At 44.9% G+C, this 17412-nt stretch overlaps 1 protein-coding gene across 7 annotated transcripts in view; it reads right to left on the reverse strand.

Moving 5' to 3' along the window:
- Positions 1-17412, reverse strand: part of IQSEC1 (IQ motif and Sec7 domain ArfGEF 1) — a 303399-nt gene that overhangs the window by 5593 nt on the left and 280394 nt on the right. For 6 of the 7 annotated variants that reach the window (XM_020981235.2, XM_078152246.1, XM_020981238.2 and 3 more), the window contains exons 9-13: positions 11587-11712; positions 9826-9925; positions 7667-7828; positions 6749-6925; positions 575-624 (exon numbers count right to left, since the gene is read on the reverse strand). In XM_020981235.2, the coding sequence (XP_020836894.1) occupies positions 575-624; positions 6749-6925; positions 7667-7828; positions 9826-9925; positions 11587-11712 (615 nt within the window). The remainder of the gene's footprint in view (positions 1-574; positions 625-6748; positions 6926-7666; positions 7829-9825; positions 9926-11586; positions 11713-17412) is intronic. The other variant, XM_078152247.1, reaches the window with a different exon arrangement.

A 17412-nucleotide genomic window follows, 5' to 3' on the forward strand; every position in this document is an offset into this window, starting at 1 on the left:
TTGAATTCATCTGTCTCATTGGCTTAGCTCCTCCCACAACCTAGCTATGCAATTCCATGGTGTCATGACTGCAGACATTGAGCAGTTTAAACGTCAAAATAAGCGATGGAGATGGTTGAGCATGGAAGTCAAGAGGTCAGCTAAAACATCCAAGTAGCAAGAACAAAGGGGGAGTGGCCTGTGAGCTGGGGCTGTGGTGGGAGAGGAGGAATGGGGAGGGGGTGGTAAAGGGGCAGGTGCTCATTAACCATGCTTGTGGGAACACAGGAGACAGGGTTAGCTGAAACCAAAACACAAAAAACAAAACAACCCGGGTTTCATCAAAAACAAGCCAGTAAGTGGCACTCGGCACTTTTAAGCTTTGTACCAGGACGGAGTGAGTAGCCCAGGCATGCACTTTATCTCAGGCAGGCAGGTTGTTAGAGGGCTATGTGTGTGTGTATTTACATATATATGTATATATATTTATGTATATATAGGAAGAAGAGGAGCAAAAAAAATACATGTATATAAAATAAAGGTTGAAAAACGCACATCGTCACATCCAGCTAGACATCAGGCGCTTCCTACTTACTTCCATATTGCTGTCTAGCGATCCTGCACTGCTGCGTCGCCCACGCTTCCCTGCCCAGAACATGCAATACCATAGGTTAGAGACCGGTCACAAGATCTGGCTGAGCAATTTCCTCTCTATGGCCTGAGCTGGCGCTGCTACAGGAGCCTCTAAGCGCAACTATGGAGGGTCTGGGCCGGCACCAACAAGCTCAGCTTCGAGAAGGCTCCCAGCTGCAGGCCTCTGGGGCCCACACCTGGGGCCCAGGGGAGGAGGCTCAGTGGAGAAGCAAATAGCCATTCAGGTGCAAAAAGGTATTTAAAAAAAAAACACCACACATATAAACAAAAAACAAAACACAGCCCCAAATTTAAAGACCATCTCCTACACTCCAATTCCAGTCTCTCCAGGGGGGTGGGGCACAGTGGACAGGAGGGATACCTTCACAGTCAGGAGAATCCGATTCTGCCCAGATTCTAAAAAAGGAAAGACCATCTTCCCCCAGATGTCAGGTACATCTGCTTTTTTCAAAGATTTCTGGGTAACTGAGGAGCTTCCAAGTGCTGGATTAAATGGGAACAAGGGACAGGGGCCAATAAGGAGATAGGGAAGAAAAGTGAGGCTTCTTTAGAAACTAAAAAACAAAAGAAAAAAAAATTTCTGTGAAGCTACTGAACCTCAGTGGATTTCATACATCCTTTGTGGGGGGAATGGTTAGGAGGAAACTAAACTTAATTTTCTTATTTTTTTTTTCTTTTTGAATTCTTTTAGACCAGCCAAAATTGCAAGTGTCCCCTTTTGTTAGGGCTCTGTGGTGTGTGTGTGTGGTCGTGCAACGTGGGCAGAGGTCACCTTGTGTGGCCCAAGTTGGGTGTACGGGAAGACAGAAAGGTAGCATTGAAACAGGGAATCTCAGGACAAATCCTTCCTGTATAAGGTCATGTAAGTCCTTAGCCTTCCCTTTTCCACCCGGTTCCATGATGTCTATACCTCTAGGTTAGACCAGCTGGACAGAGCCTGATACAGGCCTTCAAAAACTGGAAGCATCTGAGCTAAATATGGGATACTGACTCAACTTTACCCAAAGCTGAACACCAGGAATGTGGAACTAGAAAGGCTCTAATGGGAAGGCCCTGATCCTTCTTACCAAGAGAATGGAGTGGGTCAAATGTCCTACTCAGTATCTTTCCACTTTTCAGCTATAAGACACCCAGGACACAGGAAGGTTGATACTTGGCCCTTTTTTCTTTAGGTCTGAAAAACCCTAAGGAAAAACCATTTACCTTGTCCCTCTCTAACCTGAGGAGAGAAGGGATTCTCTCCTTTTACAATCTGAGTAAAAAGCAGAGGGTAAAAAACATGTACCCCTTCCCCCTTTCCCCACCCCTCAGCCCTGCTGTGGCCCAAGAAGGCTCACCTGGTCAAGAAAACAGGCTTAGTAATTAAGCAACTCAGGGGGACAGACCCCTCAAAGAAATTTTTTTTTTCTATTTGAAAGAAAGATCAGTCTGAGCCACGTGAGGTCTGGGAGATGAGAAAGGTTATCTTTCCCTCTGCCTGCCTGGTTAAAGGGCCCTTCCAGACCTCACTCTGTACCCTACTGGGTCCTAAAGAGGGAAAGAAAGCCCTCCTAATTTTCCTGGAGTGAGCTTCACAGCCTGTTTTTGCAGGGAGAGAAAGGATCCCTAGAGAAAACTCAGACATGGAGCTCTCCTTACATGCTCGTCACAAGCAAGAGTAGGCCATCGTCCACTATACAAATAAATTCAGGCCTGCCGTTAGGATGTTATCATGGAAGCTTGTTTCTTCCTCCAAAGAATTTTCCTTCCCTTCCAATGTCGATGAAGAGTCTTTGGGACACTGCAGCTTAGCTGTCTCTTCTTCTTCTTCTTCAACATACTGATTAGACTTTATTTCTCTGAGCCTTGTGCCCAAATGTGGTTAGGTATGTCAAAGGGTGTGGTCTTTTTGAGGCAGACTTTCCAAAGGCAAGTAATAAAAACATATGTACACATACATACTTTCATGCACACCAATATGTGTGCAGAAATCTAGATGTGTCTGCACATGCATAAGCAAACATACATACCTCAGTTACTTAGCCACCCACAAGTGTACCCTCTTTCTCTCTCTCCTCCCCCATATGTGTGCACACACCTCAACCTAACAGATGCCCACAACTTGAAGTAAAATGTCACTGACTACATACCAGGCCCTCATTGATGGATGTCCTGTCTTGCTGAATGCAGATGTGACACCAGCAGCCAGGTTTCCTAATCATCTGGACCACAAAGAGTTCTTTACAGTGCCTGGTACATAGCAGGTACTTAATAAATGCTGAACAAAGGCTTGGAGCCACACAGACACCATACTATTGGCCAGCAGCTCCCCCGGGGGATCTGATCTATCGGTCAGCATACTGAGCAGACTGCAGAATGCAGCAATAGCCTCTAGGACCTGTGCTGCTGATGGCCCTGTGTAAGCTGTTCTCTGATGTGAGTGGGTGGGCAGCCTCAGCCTCCCTTAGCCTAGGCATGTGTTTGGAGCCCCACGCCAGCTCTGCAGAGCAGCCCCATGGGCTCATGCACGGATTGTTGGCAATACATGGTGGGTCTGGAAAGTCCTTCTCAAAAACTTTAAATAATGTTCATCATCTACTGAGCAAAGAGAAGTTTTAAGAAGGCTGGAAGCCAAGCCTTCAGTCAGTTTCTATTTTTCTTAGCATCTTTAAGGCTGGCAACAGGAAATAGGGTTTCTGTAACTGGATGGACCTTGGCTGTGGCTGGTGGGGCGATCCACTGGGAGAGACTGAAGGATCTACCAGCCCCCCCCTTCGGCCAACGGAAAGTTGAAGCTCTTGCCATCTTCACTCCTTAGCTGTGCACGTTCTGTAAGCAGAGATTGGGGAATACTTCTCTGGGTTAAATAAAATCCTTAGCAAGGTGGCCCTGCATTTCTTCAGCATTGCCACACTAACCTGAAATGCAGACGCCAACCTGCCTTTGCTGATAACGACTGAGAAGTCACTCATCCTGGCTCTGCTATTTCCTACCCTGGGGAGGTCACTCTCCACTTCTTGACCTCAGTTCTCTCATCTAGAAAATGAGGGAGTTGAATTAGGTGGCCTTTAAGGCCTCTCACAGCTCTATATTTAGGAATCTAGGATCCATTTTGTCTAGACAGAAGGAGCCTTGAGAAGTAAAGATGTTTGCTTTATTTGCACAAGCGGAGCTCTGAGTCAGTCTAGCTCCGGGCTGCTCTGATAAGGCCAGTCTTGGTAGCATTGGCTAACAGAGTCCTGGGGATGAATAGTTGGTCACCTAGCAAGGAGAGCCTTTTTGAGTTTCTCACCAGCTGTTTATACTAATTCAGTATATTTTGTTTTCTGAGAATTTAACACCCCATGCAAGGCTGTGAGGGAATATAGGACAAGAAGATGACATGGTCTCTTTGTCTGAGGACCTTACTTTCCGGCCTGGTCATTCTTATAATCTCGGCCTCCTTCTCCAGGACAGCTTCCAAAGCTGTACTTCACTTCTCAGAAGACTTAAGATTCCAGAGGAACAGGCATCTTCCAAGGCAGCCTCAGTCATCTTCTTGGCAAAATGATAGGACACTTTTTAAATCCATCTCTGCCTGGACATCCTGCTACCCGTCTCTCCCCCCCCTCCCCCGCCCAAATAAGTCTAGGCTATGTGTACCTACCCTAGACCTCTCCTTTTACCCTTCTCTCAAGGTGAATGGAACAGAGAAGATACTAGAATCAATATCATAAGAGATTCCATGTTTTTACTTTAGGGCTTTGTAGAGGGTTGTAGATCTAGATTAATGGCCCCTTTCAACTCAGGATCTGAAAATAGTATTACTGCTATTATTAATAAGAACAATAATAAAACAGTGCCAATATTCCTTTCTCCACAAATACTTTAATCCAAGATATAACGAAAAAGTCATGACCCTGGCCTTAATCCTTCCTATTGGATGGAATCAAGATTCACACCCTCTGACCCCAAACTCTGGAGAAGAAATGACCAACTGCTCTGGCTTCTGAACTAACCTGAGTCACTTGATGACCTTGAACCTCTGTTTGCTTAATGGAAGGGTGGGAGAGGGGAGTACAGACAAGCTGGAGATGCCCCAGACTAAACTTCTTTGTATTACTTAGTTCTGGAAAGGAACCATGGTCAGGGTCCAAAGGTCTTATGGCGGAAGGTACTCTACCAGACTAGGAAAAGAGCTGGGCCTCAGGGGTCCTAAAGGTGACTCTTAGCTTAATTTGAATGACAAGACCTGGATAAGAACACAAGCATAACCAGCTACCAGAAGTCTTGGTATTTATGCCAAATAATAGGCGAGGAGTTAGGGAGGGAATTGGTTGGATTTTCCCACTGCACAGAACCAAACAGAAGTGACCCATAGCCTTTGCTGGGCAGAGAGCCTACAATTAAGTTTAGTTGGGTTTAACAAATCCATTGCTTAAACCCTTTATGTGGTAAATGGATTTCAGTTTTGAACTGTGGAAAAAAACAAAAAACCAAAAAAAAAGAAAAAAAAACTTTTGGAAATGAGCGCGCCAGGAGCAAGGTATATGCTGCTGATACATGGAATGATGTCATGAGCAGAAGGAATCATCTTGCAGATGACACACAACCTTCTGCCTGAGCATGGCTTATGTGGCAATGCTGGAGAGACTGGGATGGAAAAATCCTATGGGAAGAAATAGTGGAATCAGCATTCCTTCCCAGTGGTCTACAGGTGGGTGCTATACCACTCTGTTACCAGTAGGCTGGAGATGGGATAGCTCGTCTCAGCCTAAAATGAGCCTCAAAAAAAAAAAAAATCAGTCAATGACTATGAAATTCTTTTTCTAGTCTAGGACTAATTCACATTAGCGGGTGAGAACTTGTGGTGTTCTTGGCTGTGAGGCAGATGGGGATATCAAGGAATAGATGGTCTAATCATCTGAAAGGTCACAGCAAAGAGATTTGTACTAGACACCTATCCATGCCATCTGACAGCTGAGTCTCTAAGTGGCCACCCCACTGGAACCTCCTCCCTGCTACTTTCACAGAGAAGCCATCTTGCCACTGAACAGACACAGAACATACAGGCGCTGGAGGATCATGGCTATGCTAAGGTGCAGCGGTTAAAAACAAGCCAGGCATTAGGATTCACCGGCAGCTAACATGGTTTGGTTCTTGGTCGTTCCCCCTCGCGGCTTCGTTTCTACCGCCACGGCCCCAGTGTCCCTATCCCACTGGCGCTAGAAGCCCGCTAAAGGTTTGGGCACTGCGCGTTTCCAGGGATCTGGGAGATGGACTGGAGGGACCCGCTGTTTGCTGGGTATTAATGACTGGCAGCAAAAAAACAAAACAAAAAACAAATACGGAAACGAAGCAATGAAGAGAGGCACATAATTGCTCTTTTTGCTGAGGGCTTTTTTTTTTTTAACACCATTCTATTCGCTGCTAATGCTGAGTTTGGCGGCAAATGGATTTCAGTCGCCTCAGGAGCAATGACATTTTAGGACGTGCGTGCCGAGCAATCAGGACTTTTCCTGCTCATCAGGGCTAGAGTTCTCTACAGACAACTCAAGCCAAAGGTAAAGACAACCAAGGGAAAAGAAGGAATATCCTGCTTAGAGAGAGCCTACCACGAGGTGCCTCTGCTGGGGGAGGGAGAGAGGGGAGGAAGGAGGGGGTGTCCGGTTCTAGGCACAATTTAGTAGGGCTTCACTCAATTTCATTCATCAGTGTAAAACACAGGTAAAAACTTCAGCACAAAATACACAGGACACAGCTGCTAATGGGGCCCTGTTCTCTTGCTGTCCCTCTCTACTTGTTAAAAATTCTTAAAGGAAAAAAAATACTTAAAGTAAAACTAACTAGTTTTATTCCTAGACCAAGTTCCCCTCCGTGATGACACTTAAAATTGGGTTCTGTCTTCCTTCTCTTTTAAAAGCACAAACAGCAAAAACTAGAACTGTTTCGTATTGTCAAAGCTATTTGAATTTTCACGGGGAAAAAAAAATAGTACAACCAAACAATGTTTTGCTAAGAAACCTTGCACACATGCCCTGCCTGGGGCTCTGCTGTGTTTCTTTCCATGGGCACAATGCATGCACAAACTGTCGGGCTTTTTTTCCGAGTTTTGCATGCATTGCACTAGGAAGGCAGAACTAAACCTGGCTCTTACCCGCTTCTGAGAGGTCGCGGAGTGAGCTGCTGAGTGCACTCCGCTTCAGGCCTTCGCCTGTGGCATAGCTGTCATCGAGGCAGGCACGGCTCAGGGTCCCATTGCCGGGTTCTTTCTTCAGGCTGGAGCACTGGGACATGCTGGGCCGGACGACTCCTTTCTGTTTTTCAAGCTCCGCTGAAACAGATAGAATCGATGCATGTTCTCATGGTTACCAATGCAAAGCACGGCAGCACCAGTGGGAAAGGGAGCTCATCTAGACTGGAATGTAGGGATGTCCTAGTGGGGCGAGGCCAAGTGGTGAAAACCCTGAGAGGGGGACTGCCAGCTCCTGAAGGGAAGCAGATTGACTTAATGGGCAGATCTGGGCCTCAGAAGTCTAGTCTGTCACATCATCTCCCTGGCTTGATGGGCAATTTATCTAAGGCTTTCTCTTGGCTTCCCCCTCTGTCTCTGACTCCTACCACCTTAGGAGAGGAAGGATGGGCCATCTGAGTTGGTGTAATTCCAGGGGCAATATGCCTCTCTGCGAGAGCTCAAGTGGTCACTGACATTATTTACAAAAATTATAATGGTAATAATAACAAGTGACATTTACCTAGCAATTTAAGATTTCAAAGTGATTTCATCTGACATCATTATTGTGATTACTGACCCGACGCCACTGAAGAGAAGCTGGTGGGGGGGGAGACTCAGCTTTCACTTCAGCAGTCAGTCAGTGCTCAGCCCCCATGGAATGGGGTCCGGTCTGTGGATTTCCACCCCCCATCTGGGTGGGGAAGGTTTCCTCAAATTCCCACCAGTCACAAAGCCAGAAAGATCTGAGGGTGTGTGGAGTCCACACCAGGATCTCCAGCCTGAGCCAGACAGTGTCTTTATATGTCCAGGCTTAAACTGTGTATGAGCCGTTGTACTTACACTCTATTCTATGCTTTTCCATTTCCTGAACTTCTGCGATTGATTCCCTCAAGTCATCGGTGAATTTCTTCCTGTCCTGGGGATTGGGTGCATTGAAATTTATCAACACTTTGATGTCTGCTCCTGGGACAGCAGATGTGAGCCGGATGCCATTAGGATAATCTGTAAAGGAAAAGAGAATGAGTGTAATTCATGTTTTTGTTTGTTTTCAGTCAATTTTTCCTCCCTGAATTCAGGGCTTGCTTTTTACCCAGTTCAGAGTGTGAGCTTCCAGATCTCAAGCCTTTAAAAGACTTGGCCAGTGTGCTCAGCTGGGTGGTATGGTGGACAAAGCCCCGGGCTTTGAGGCAGGATTTGAACCCAGGGTCTTTTTGGCTCCACCACTGGCTCTTGCTGTCTCTTATACAAGAACAGAAGATAACAGTGAGGCAGAAATCCTCCTAGGTCCCTGGTTATACCAGGGGCAGCTCAGTGGTACAGTGGAGAGTATGCCAGGCTGGGAGTTGGGAAAACCTGAGTTCAAGTCTGGCTTCAGACACTTACTAGCTGTGTGACCCTGGGCTAGTCACTTCACATTTGTTTGCCTCAGTTTCCTCATCTGTAAAAACGGGGATGATTGCAGTACTTACCTCCCAGGGTTGTTGTGAGGATCAAATAAGAAAATATTTGTAAAAACGCTTAGTGCAGCGGCTGGCACTGCCCACGGTGAATACGCATTCATGCCGTTGCTGCTATTATTACTACTGCTAATTATTACTATTTCCCAGTCCTAGTGGCTAAGCTGGGAAGCTACAAATGTGACCTTTCTTTATCCTCTCATAAGACTAGAGTCCTCAGCGTTTCAACTGCTGGGTTCTTGGGAATGCCCTAACCTATAAATACAAAGTGGGCCAAAAAGCTTCCCAAGAAGACAAAGCCAATACTGGAAGAACTGTGTTTGTTTTAAAAACATTACTATCATCCCTCAAATGACCCTTCTTCAAGCAGCACCATCTGGGATGAGACAATCCTCAACCCCACCCCAGCCACAGCTCCAAGGTCAGTGTGTTCCCAGCAGCAGAACTTTGGAACGCTGGCTCAATAGCAGGAACACCTAAATCACAGACCCCGTCCCAGCACAGGGGAGCAGAGGGGAGCAGAACCCAGCCCAGCCCAATCTAGCCCATGGGTCTCAAGGGAAAGAGAGGCTGCTTAGCAGGTAACCCCTAACCTCAGAAAAGAGAAGAGCGCTGAAAGCCGCCCAAACAGTCTCTCCTGGGTCATCTCCTAGCCTTTCTGATGCCTTTTGCTTCAGCTTCTAGATTCCTAAGAATCTCCATCATTCAACTGCCTTCATAGCTAAGAGTGGAGGTGGGGAAGATGGGCAGGGGAGAGAAGGAAGAAAGAAAGAAGAAAGAGGCAGAGACAGTCAGAAGCAGAGGGAAAGAGTCAGTAAGAGAGAAATGGAGATGGAGACAGAGATGTGCCTATAATACTGGTGTTATCATCACTTTGTAGTTCCCTACCTCCCCAGGAGTTTGACCCAGGAGACAGCACTCCCTGGCCTTTCCCCTAGTACACTTCTGGGGGTGGAGGTGAAAGGACACCAGGAGTGGGAAAGGAAGGCACAGCAAGTCCTAAAGCTGGAAGAGTGACAGCTCCCCAAAATGAGCTTCCACAAAATTTGAGAGCTGTTGGGGACCCTGGGGGTCATTTAATTCAAACCCTACATGGATAGGAATCTCTTTGATAGAATTTCTAATAAGACAGCATCTAGCCTCCTCTTGAAAGGTGCCCAGTGATGAGGATTTCATCACCTCCCCAGACAGGCCACTCCACGTATAGGCTCCCCGATGGCAGGGACGGTTTCATCTTTGACTTTGTATCCCTAGCGCCTAGCCCAGTATCCAACACAGAGCAGGAGTTTAATTAAGGCTTGTGGATTGATTGGGGCCACCAACTGTTAGAGAGTTTTTCCTTACATTGGGCTTAAACCTGCCTTTTCTATGCTTTGTTCCTAACTGTGCCCTTTTGGGCTAAGGGGATCAACTCTGATCACTCTCCCACATCAAAGTTACTCAGATATTTTAAGACAGCAGTAATGGTCCATCCCTGAAACACTCTTAGGACATCCGGCTCTTCATGAGGAGAGAAAATGGGGGAGGAAGAGACAGACTTACACTGATTCTCGAAAAGTAGGACCTGCATGCCATAAAGGGAAAAAGACTGGCGGAAGCTGTATGTCACAGAATTCTTCTTCTTCTGAAAGATCTTGGTGACCTGAGGAGAGCAAATGTATTATACCATTAATGACAGTGCCACAGGGAAAGATCCTAGGATAATCCATGCCTTCCATCTTCTCTTCTCTTCCAGTTCGGAGAAATGTACACACACATTCTGTCTGTCTGTGTCTCTCATGTGTCTTCTCTCTCTGCTCACTCCTTCTCCCCCAATATGCGATATGCTTCCCATAGCAGAGTCTTTGCCCTCCCCTTCCACCTGGATGCCCTTTAAATCTCTTTTTCTCACAGTGAGAAAAGTCTTTGCTGACACTGGGGAGGATTCTGAACACCTGCTCATGAGACTGATCTCATTTGCACCAACACGCCCTTTTGTGCTACAATTCATCAGATGGCTTTTGTTCACTCTGAAGCCTTTGTGGACCTGAGAAACAGTCTCCTGAGAGTCACACTGCAGGCTTCATTACAATCCTATGGTCCAGGGTGGATGCAGGAAGCACTTTTATTTACATGCTTGAAAAAGCCTATGCTGAAAGTAATGCAAAGAGGTATACTCTTGTGGACTTAGTGCCAAAGTTTCCCTTTGTGGAAGTCAGTGAGTGAAACACAGAAATAAGGCAAAGAAGTAAGACCTCACTGTCTTCTTTTCCATAAACAATACCTAGATGTAAGATAACCACTGTTCTAAGCTCATGAACCCTGATGCTTCAATCCACACAGAATAGGAAAACTCCATTCTCTAACTGGCCTCAAAGCCAATTACATACAAAACACTGCTCATCAGTTACTCTCTTCAGAGTCAGGTCCCATCCTGGGGAAGGGAATATTCCTTTCTAGAAGCTAACAGCTGGTGCCCAAAGCAGATGCCCAAACTAACTACAGAGGGTAGCAATCAATAAGAAGGCTATTGTGTTCTCATAAGAAGGGGACCTAGGAATCAGGGAGAAATGTCTTCTGTAGCAAAGACAGACACTGACCTATGGGCTAGAAATGCCAAAGTCTAAAATCTAGTTCTCTGTCCACTCAGTAGAGAAACACCCTTCCCCAAACCTCAAATTCCTTGCTAATCTGTGAAATGAAACAGCTGGACTAGATCAGGGGTTCACCTTTTTTTGGTAGTGTGGACTGTTTTGTCCATGAATACAGTGCTTACGATTTGCCAGTCTATGGGCACACCTCTAAGAATAATGTTCTTAAGTATATTAAAATAAAGCACAGAGCTAATCCTATTGAAATAGAGTCAGTAGACAGGAAGACTCAAATCCCCTGTGATCTAGTTACAGGTCTAATAACTACAGTAATTTTGAGGTAGGGATGAGCATAAACTATATTTCAAGATAACTATAATATGATATGAAAATATCTGTGATTTCTATTGGTGACAAAGTCATAGGTACGGCTAATGCCACTGTGGTTTGCTGCCTACATTCACAAATAATTGAAGGAAATGCTAAATTCCAGTTAGAGGTGAGCGAAAATAAGGATGTGAGTTTTTTCCTATCCAAGTCCACAGACCTGCCCCGAATTGTATCTGTGGGCCCTCAAAGGGACCATGGAGCACAGGTTAAGAATCCTTGGATGCGCTGATCTCTAAGGTGTCACTGGGGGCCCTGAGACCCATGACAAATGACCTGGGTTTCAGGAAAACTCCAGAACAGGTTCTGAGTGTATGTGAGGATACACTGCGGTTAAGTGACCTACCACAAGGAGGTCATTAAATAAGAAGATTTCTCGCTGGTGTAATCCAAGCTTCTGGGGTTTATTTGGATCTGGCACTTCAAAGAGCCGGCAATAACAAACGAGCCTCCGATGGGGAAGGGAAAGTACCTGTGGGAAAGGAAAAGGTAATGATGTCAGTCATAAGCTAGAAACTCCCTTACAGCCAGGCCAAGGTGCTGACTCCTAGGTGATCTGCCTATGCTGCTGACCGGCACAGGGCTGACCTCACCCTCGCCTTCCTAGGCCAGCTAACCAGACACCAGTGATCCTCTGCCCCCTCCTCCAGGGCTCCTGACCCTAGTTCTTTCCAACGGCATTCCTGCTCTACTCCATGTCTGCCTCTCTTCTCAGGCAGACCAGTTATTATTGGGTAACAAATGAATTCTCCCTGCCTATTTTAAACCCACTACTTCAGTCACTTTATCCCTAGACTCCTGACTCACCGCAATATTCTCCTCACTAACATCTTGGCCTCAGGCCTCTGTCCCTCGTCCCCATTCCTCCTACATGCCGCTGCCAGATTCATTTTCCTAAAAGACCAACCTGAGAACCTTACTCTCTTGATCAAAAAGCTTCAATGACCTTCGAGTGTCTATCACATGAAGTTCATGTTTCTTAGGGTGCCATGCGAGGCCTGCTAGGCTCTGGCTCCCCATTCCTTCTTCTAGCCTCACCTGCCAGGCTAGGCTAGCTAGCGTTCTCTTCCTTTGAAGATCCCTTGCACATTTCCACCTTGCTACCTTGAGCACCTCAGGTCCTCCCCTGGAATGTCCTCCCCTCCCTGACCAGTCCAACCTTAACCTTCAAGACCGAGCTGAGATCTTACCTACTTACACGGAGTCAGCCCACAGTCATTTCTGCCACTCACTTGATATATCATGTACTGCCATGTGTATTTCTACTAACTTTTAATATGCGTTTGTTTTCCCAATTAGATTGTAAGCTCCTTAAGAATGGGATTCATGTTTTATGTGATTTCTCTATCTCCAAAGCACCTAGCATGCAGTAAGCTGGCTCTCAGTAAAGTCACTGGGCGACTGATGCTCAGTACCTTTTTATAGCCCCTGGATCAGCCTGAAAATGCTCCTCTTGATGAGATTCAAGGGAAAGAAGAGGCGAGGCTGGTCAGGATGGGGCCTGTTTCCTTCTACAAACAGAGAAGTTCCCTCACTGGCATCTCACTCAACCTGCTCCAGAAGCCTTGCCTCAAGACTGCCTTAAAGAAATGGGCAAATAAAGGAGAATGGATCTGCCAGCTAGACCTGGGATATACCCGAAAACGGAAAAGAGCATTCCTCTTCCTTTCCTATTATGGTCATGAATGGAGGGGATTTGGTGTACGGGGGAGAACCGGATGATGAAACCCACAGTCCCACTGTGGCTTCACTCTTCTCTACGCCTGGCCCCTGCTCCCACTCCCCTCGGCCACCATCAAGAAGTAAGTTCTCCCTCTTTGAGGTCCCCTCTCACCAAATATACGTCCCATCCCTGCTACTGCCTGAGCCAAGAACTCAGATCCTAGTGGCAACTATGTACAGGACCCTGAGATGCTCTCACATGCTTGATTTGCCATCACCTACATGTGTTTGACTTCCATGATGAATAATTCTGAAATTCCATGGTCCGATGCTAACTTCCTATCATTTCATTTCTCATTATGCCTCACTTTTTCTGTACTTATTCTTTATCCTCCAGTTCCCTCCATCCTTCCCAATCTCAACTTTATAGTCAACCAGTTGAATATCACACAGCCTCTGTTTTCTTACTCTCTCATCCTATCAACACTCATGCCTTGGCCAACCCCAGTCTGGATTATCTGCCACCATCTTCTTCCTCCACTACTCACATGCAGTTAAACCACACTTACTGGTTCCACTACAGATTTATTTTATTTAATCTCAACTGGGCCTTCACCCCCTCAAGGAAATCCTTTAACTCTTCCCTAAATGATTCTCAATCACACTCCCCACAGCAGTTATTCTAAACCTTTTCCTTTCTTTTCAAGTCTTCCATAGCACCCCCCTCTTTCTCACTACCAAACAGAGACTCTTACCTTAACTGAGAAAATCAAGGCTGTTCACCATAAGCTCTCCCTTCTCCCTTTTTCTATACCTGAAAACCCTTTGCTATTATCCCTTATTATTCCTTTCTTTCCTTATCATATTTGATGAAATACCGGCCCTCCTCCTCACCAAGGTCAACTCCTCTACATACCCCTTAGATCTAGCAGACTCCCTTCTCCCAGCTATCCCCCATTTCTAATCTTTAATCTCTCTCTTTCTGCTGCCTATAAACACACCCAAGCCTCCTCTATTCTTTAAAAAACAACAAACAACCTCACTTAACCCTACTCATTACAGTTTTCCTAATTTCAAGGTGGCTTCATTAGTTACACTTTATCTCCTCTCACATCTTAACCTTTGGTAACATGACTTCTAACCTCAATACTCAACCGAAACTACTCTCTCCAAAGTTAGTAGTGATCTCTAATGGCCAAATCTGATGGCCCTTTTCTTATCCTCATCCTTCTTAATCTCTCTGCAGCATTTAAAACTGGGAATTATACTTTCCTCTCTGGGTTTTCATGTTCCCCATCTCACCCCTGATACCCACAGCTGCTAGTGCTTCTCTTTTCCCCACCCTCCATCATCATGGATTTCTTTTACTTGTGTTGCCATTCCAACAAAGCACAAACTTCTCGAGGGCAGCGAATGTCTCATTTTTGTTTTTGTATTGCCAAGGCCTAGTACAATTCGTGTTACATAGGAAGTACACATAATACTTGTTGATTGATCCTACTAGGGGAAGGGTTGACACAAGCAACAGTTTAGCAAATGTTGGAAGGGGATGGTACCAGGGTTTCTCTGGAATGCTAAAATCCAAGGGTTAAAATGAATGGGAAACCAGTTGGGGAAGGAGAGATTCAGGCTGAGAGGTTAGTGCTGGAATAGGAACTAAGATATAAGTAGCATTGGTTTGAAGTTTCACCTCATACATTGCAAACTGGCAAAAATGATAAAATATGGCAATAGTCAAAATTGGAGGGGCTAAGGAAAGATAGGCACACAGTTACACTATTGGTGAAACTGTGGAATTGGTCCAAATAGGCTGGAAAGCCATTTAGAATTACACTTTAAAAAAAAGTGACTAAATTGTGGGACATATATCTCAAGCAGAATAAAGACAGAAAGAAAGGACCCTTATCTTTCAGGAAATTCACAGCAGTACTTACTGCAGTGATGAAGAACTGGGAACAAAATAACATGCCCATTGCCTGGGGAGAGACTCAATAAACTGTGGAGCATGAATACAGCAGAATATTGTTGTGCCATAGAAAATTAACAGGAAGAATCCTGAGAACCCTGGGAAGATTTCTATGGAATTATGTGGAATAAGTAAGCAGAACTAAGACAAAGGCAAACACGATCCTGAAACCATGTAAAGCAAATAAGCAAAAACAAAGGAATCCTCAACCTGCCCCGAACGAGACTAAGTAATCACAACGATCCAGAGAAGAGATGAGATCCCAGAGAAGAGGTAAGAAAGCGTCCTTCCCTCTCTTCCTTGCAGAGGTGGGGGACTACAGGTGTGGGACACAGCTTATACTATCACACTGGACTGATGCATTGATTAGTTTTGCTGACCTGCTTTTCCCTTCCCTTTTTTCTCATAAAGATCAGTTTGCTGGGAAGGAGTTGGGGTAAGGATATATGCTAAAATGTAAAGAGGTAAAAATAAAAGATACCAATAAAAACAAAATCATATCTAACACTTATATGTTAATATATGACATTAACATTATTTAAAGCATCTTAAAGATTGCAAAGTGCAATTATTAAGGATATATTCTAAAAAGAAGAGATATAAAAACAAGATATCAATAGAAATAAAATAATATCTAATATTTATACATTAATATACCACACATATGTTAATATGTATAATACATGATGCTGTTATACACACAATATATTTTATATAAATATATATGTATGTGTATATATGCATATAGATCAATAACTAAATATAAACACACATTATTTACAGAATCTTAAGGATTGTGAAGTGCTTTGCATCTGTTTATCTCATTTGAGGCAGCTAGATGGCGCAGTGGTGCTAGGCCTGTAGTTAGGAAGACCTGAGTTCAAATATGACCTTGGGCACTTACTAGCTGGGTGACCTTGGGCAAGTCATTTCACTTCTGCCTGCCTCAGTTTGCTCAACTGTAAAATGGGGATAATAACAGCTACCTGTAAAGTGCTTAATCTAGTGCCTGGTAAATACTTATTTCCTTCCTTTCCCCCTGGCATTCAGAACAACTTTGTGTAGTAAGTGATATTATTATCCCCATTTTACAGACAAGGATACTAGGGCCTACAGAAGTTAAATGACTTGCCCAGGGTCACACGCTAGTAAGTGTCTGAGGCTGGATTTGAACCTGGCATTTCCAGACTCCAAGTCCATGTCGCCATGTACTACACCACACTACCTTTTACAGACCGGCTGGAAGAGCTGGTATCTGTCTGCCCTGTCCCACGTCCCTCACGCTTCCATCTTTTATGGCGGCTGCTTTCATTCTCCACTCCTGCCCTGCTCTGTGATGTTACTATGGTCACCCTGCACTGGGTCTAGTCCATCCCTTCATTACTCAGCCATGCTGCAACATGGCAATGGACAATGATGATTGATTTGGAAATTACTTCATATGAAAAAGAGCTGAAAGAATTGGGAATGCTTAGCCTGGAGAAATATCAAGGTTGCCAGAGTAGACTGAGTTTGTGGTGTTTACGAGGAAGAAACGAGGGTTGACATGTGGAAGCTACTATCAACTAGACTTCAGATCAGTATATGAAAGAACCGTATCACTTTGAGGACTGTCCACCAACTGGGCAACTTGTCATATAGCTTGAGCATCACTGGAGGGATCCAGGCAGAGGCCAGACACCTGTCTCTTCAGGGACATGGCAGAGGTGCTTCTGAATTGTGGCAGATGATCTCTAGGTCCCTTCAAATCCTAACACTCTTGGACTTTAAGGATCTATAGGGTCAATCCTTGCAAATTCCATTCTCTCTAAAGTTGCTAGTATGACGTCTGATCTTTTGTACATCATATTAATGTCAGTGACCCACAGCCCACAGGACAAATTCTGATTTTGCACAGCACTTTATAGTTTTTAAATTTCAACAAAACTTTCCAAAATATTTCCAATTTAATTTTCATTAAGTCCTGAGGAAGGCACAGCAATCAAAGAAATTCACGTGACCTTTGGCTACTTTAGCAGAATTGTCTAGAATGTGGTACGTTCCATTGTACTCTACTGTAGCTGAACATCTGGATGCTCTAGTATCTACTGTGTTCAGTTCTGGGTCCTCCCATTTTAGGAAAATCATTGACAAGCTAGAGTGTGTTCAGAAAAGGGTGATGAGGATGGTGAGGAGACTCAAAACCATATCTTGTGGGCACTGGAAGACCCAGAGGTATCTAGCATAGAGGAAAGAGTGCTTATGGGAGGCGTGACAGTTATCTTGGAATATTCCAAGGACTGCTATGTACAAGAGTGGTTTGTGTTATTCTGCTCGGTGCCAGAAGACAGAACTAGTACCATGAGTCAAATAGGATAAGGAGGCAGCTTTTGATTCATCTTGACTTACTAAGTTAAGAAGAACTTTCTAAGAATGAAGGTGATTCAGAAATGGAATGGAGTAACTTTAGAAGAGAGTGACTTTCCTATCCCTAGACGTGTTCAAGGAGGGTTGGAGGACAACTGCTCAGGTATGCTGGAGATGGGTTTCATGCTGTAGGTAGGA

This window comes from Phascolarctos cinereus, unplaced genomic scaffold (assembly GCF_003287225.1).
Source record: "Phascolarctos cinereus isolate Bilbo 61053 unplaced genomic scaffold, phaCin_HiC Scaffold_4;HRSCAF=312, whole genome shotgun sequence".
Taxonomy (NCBI): Eukaryota; Metazoa; Chordata; class Mammalia; order Diprotodontia; family Phascolarctidae; genus Phascolarctos; species Phascolarctos cinereus.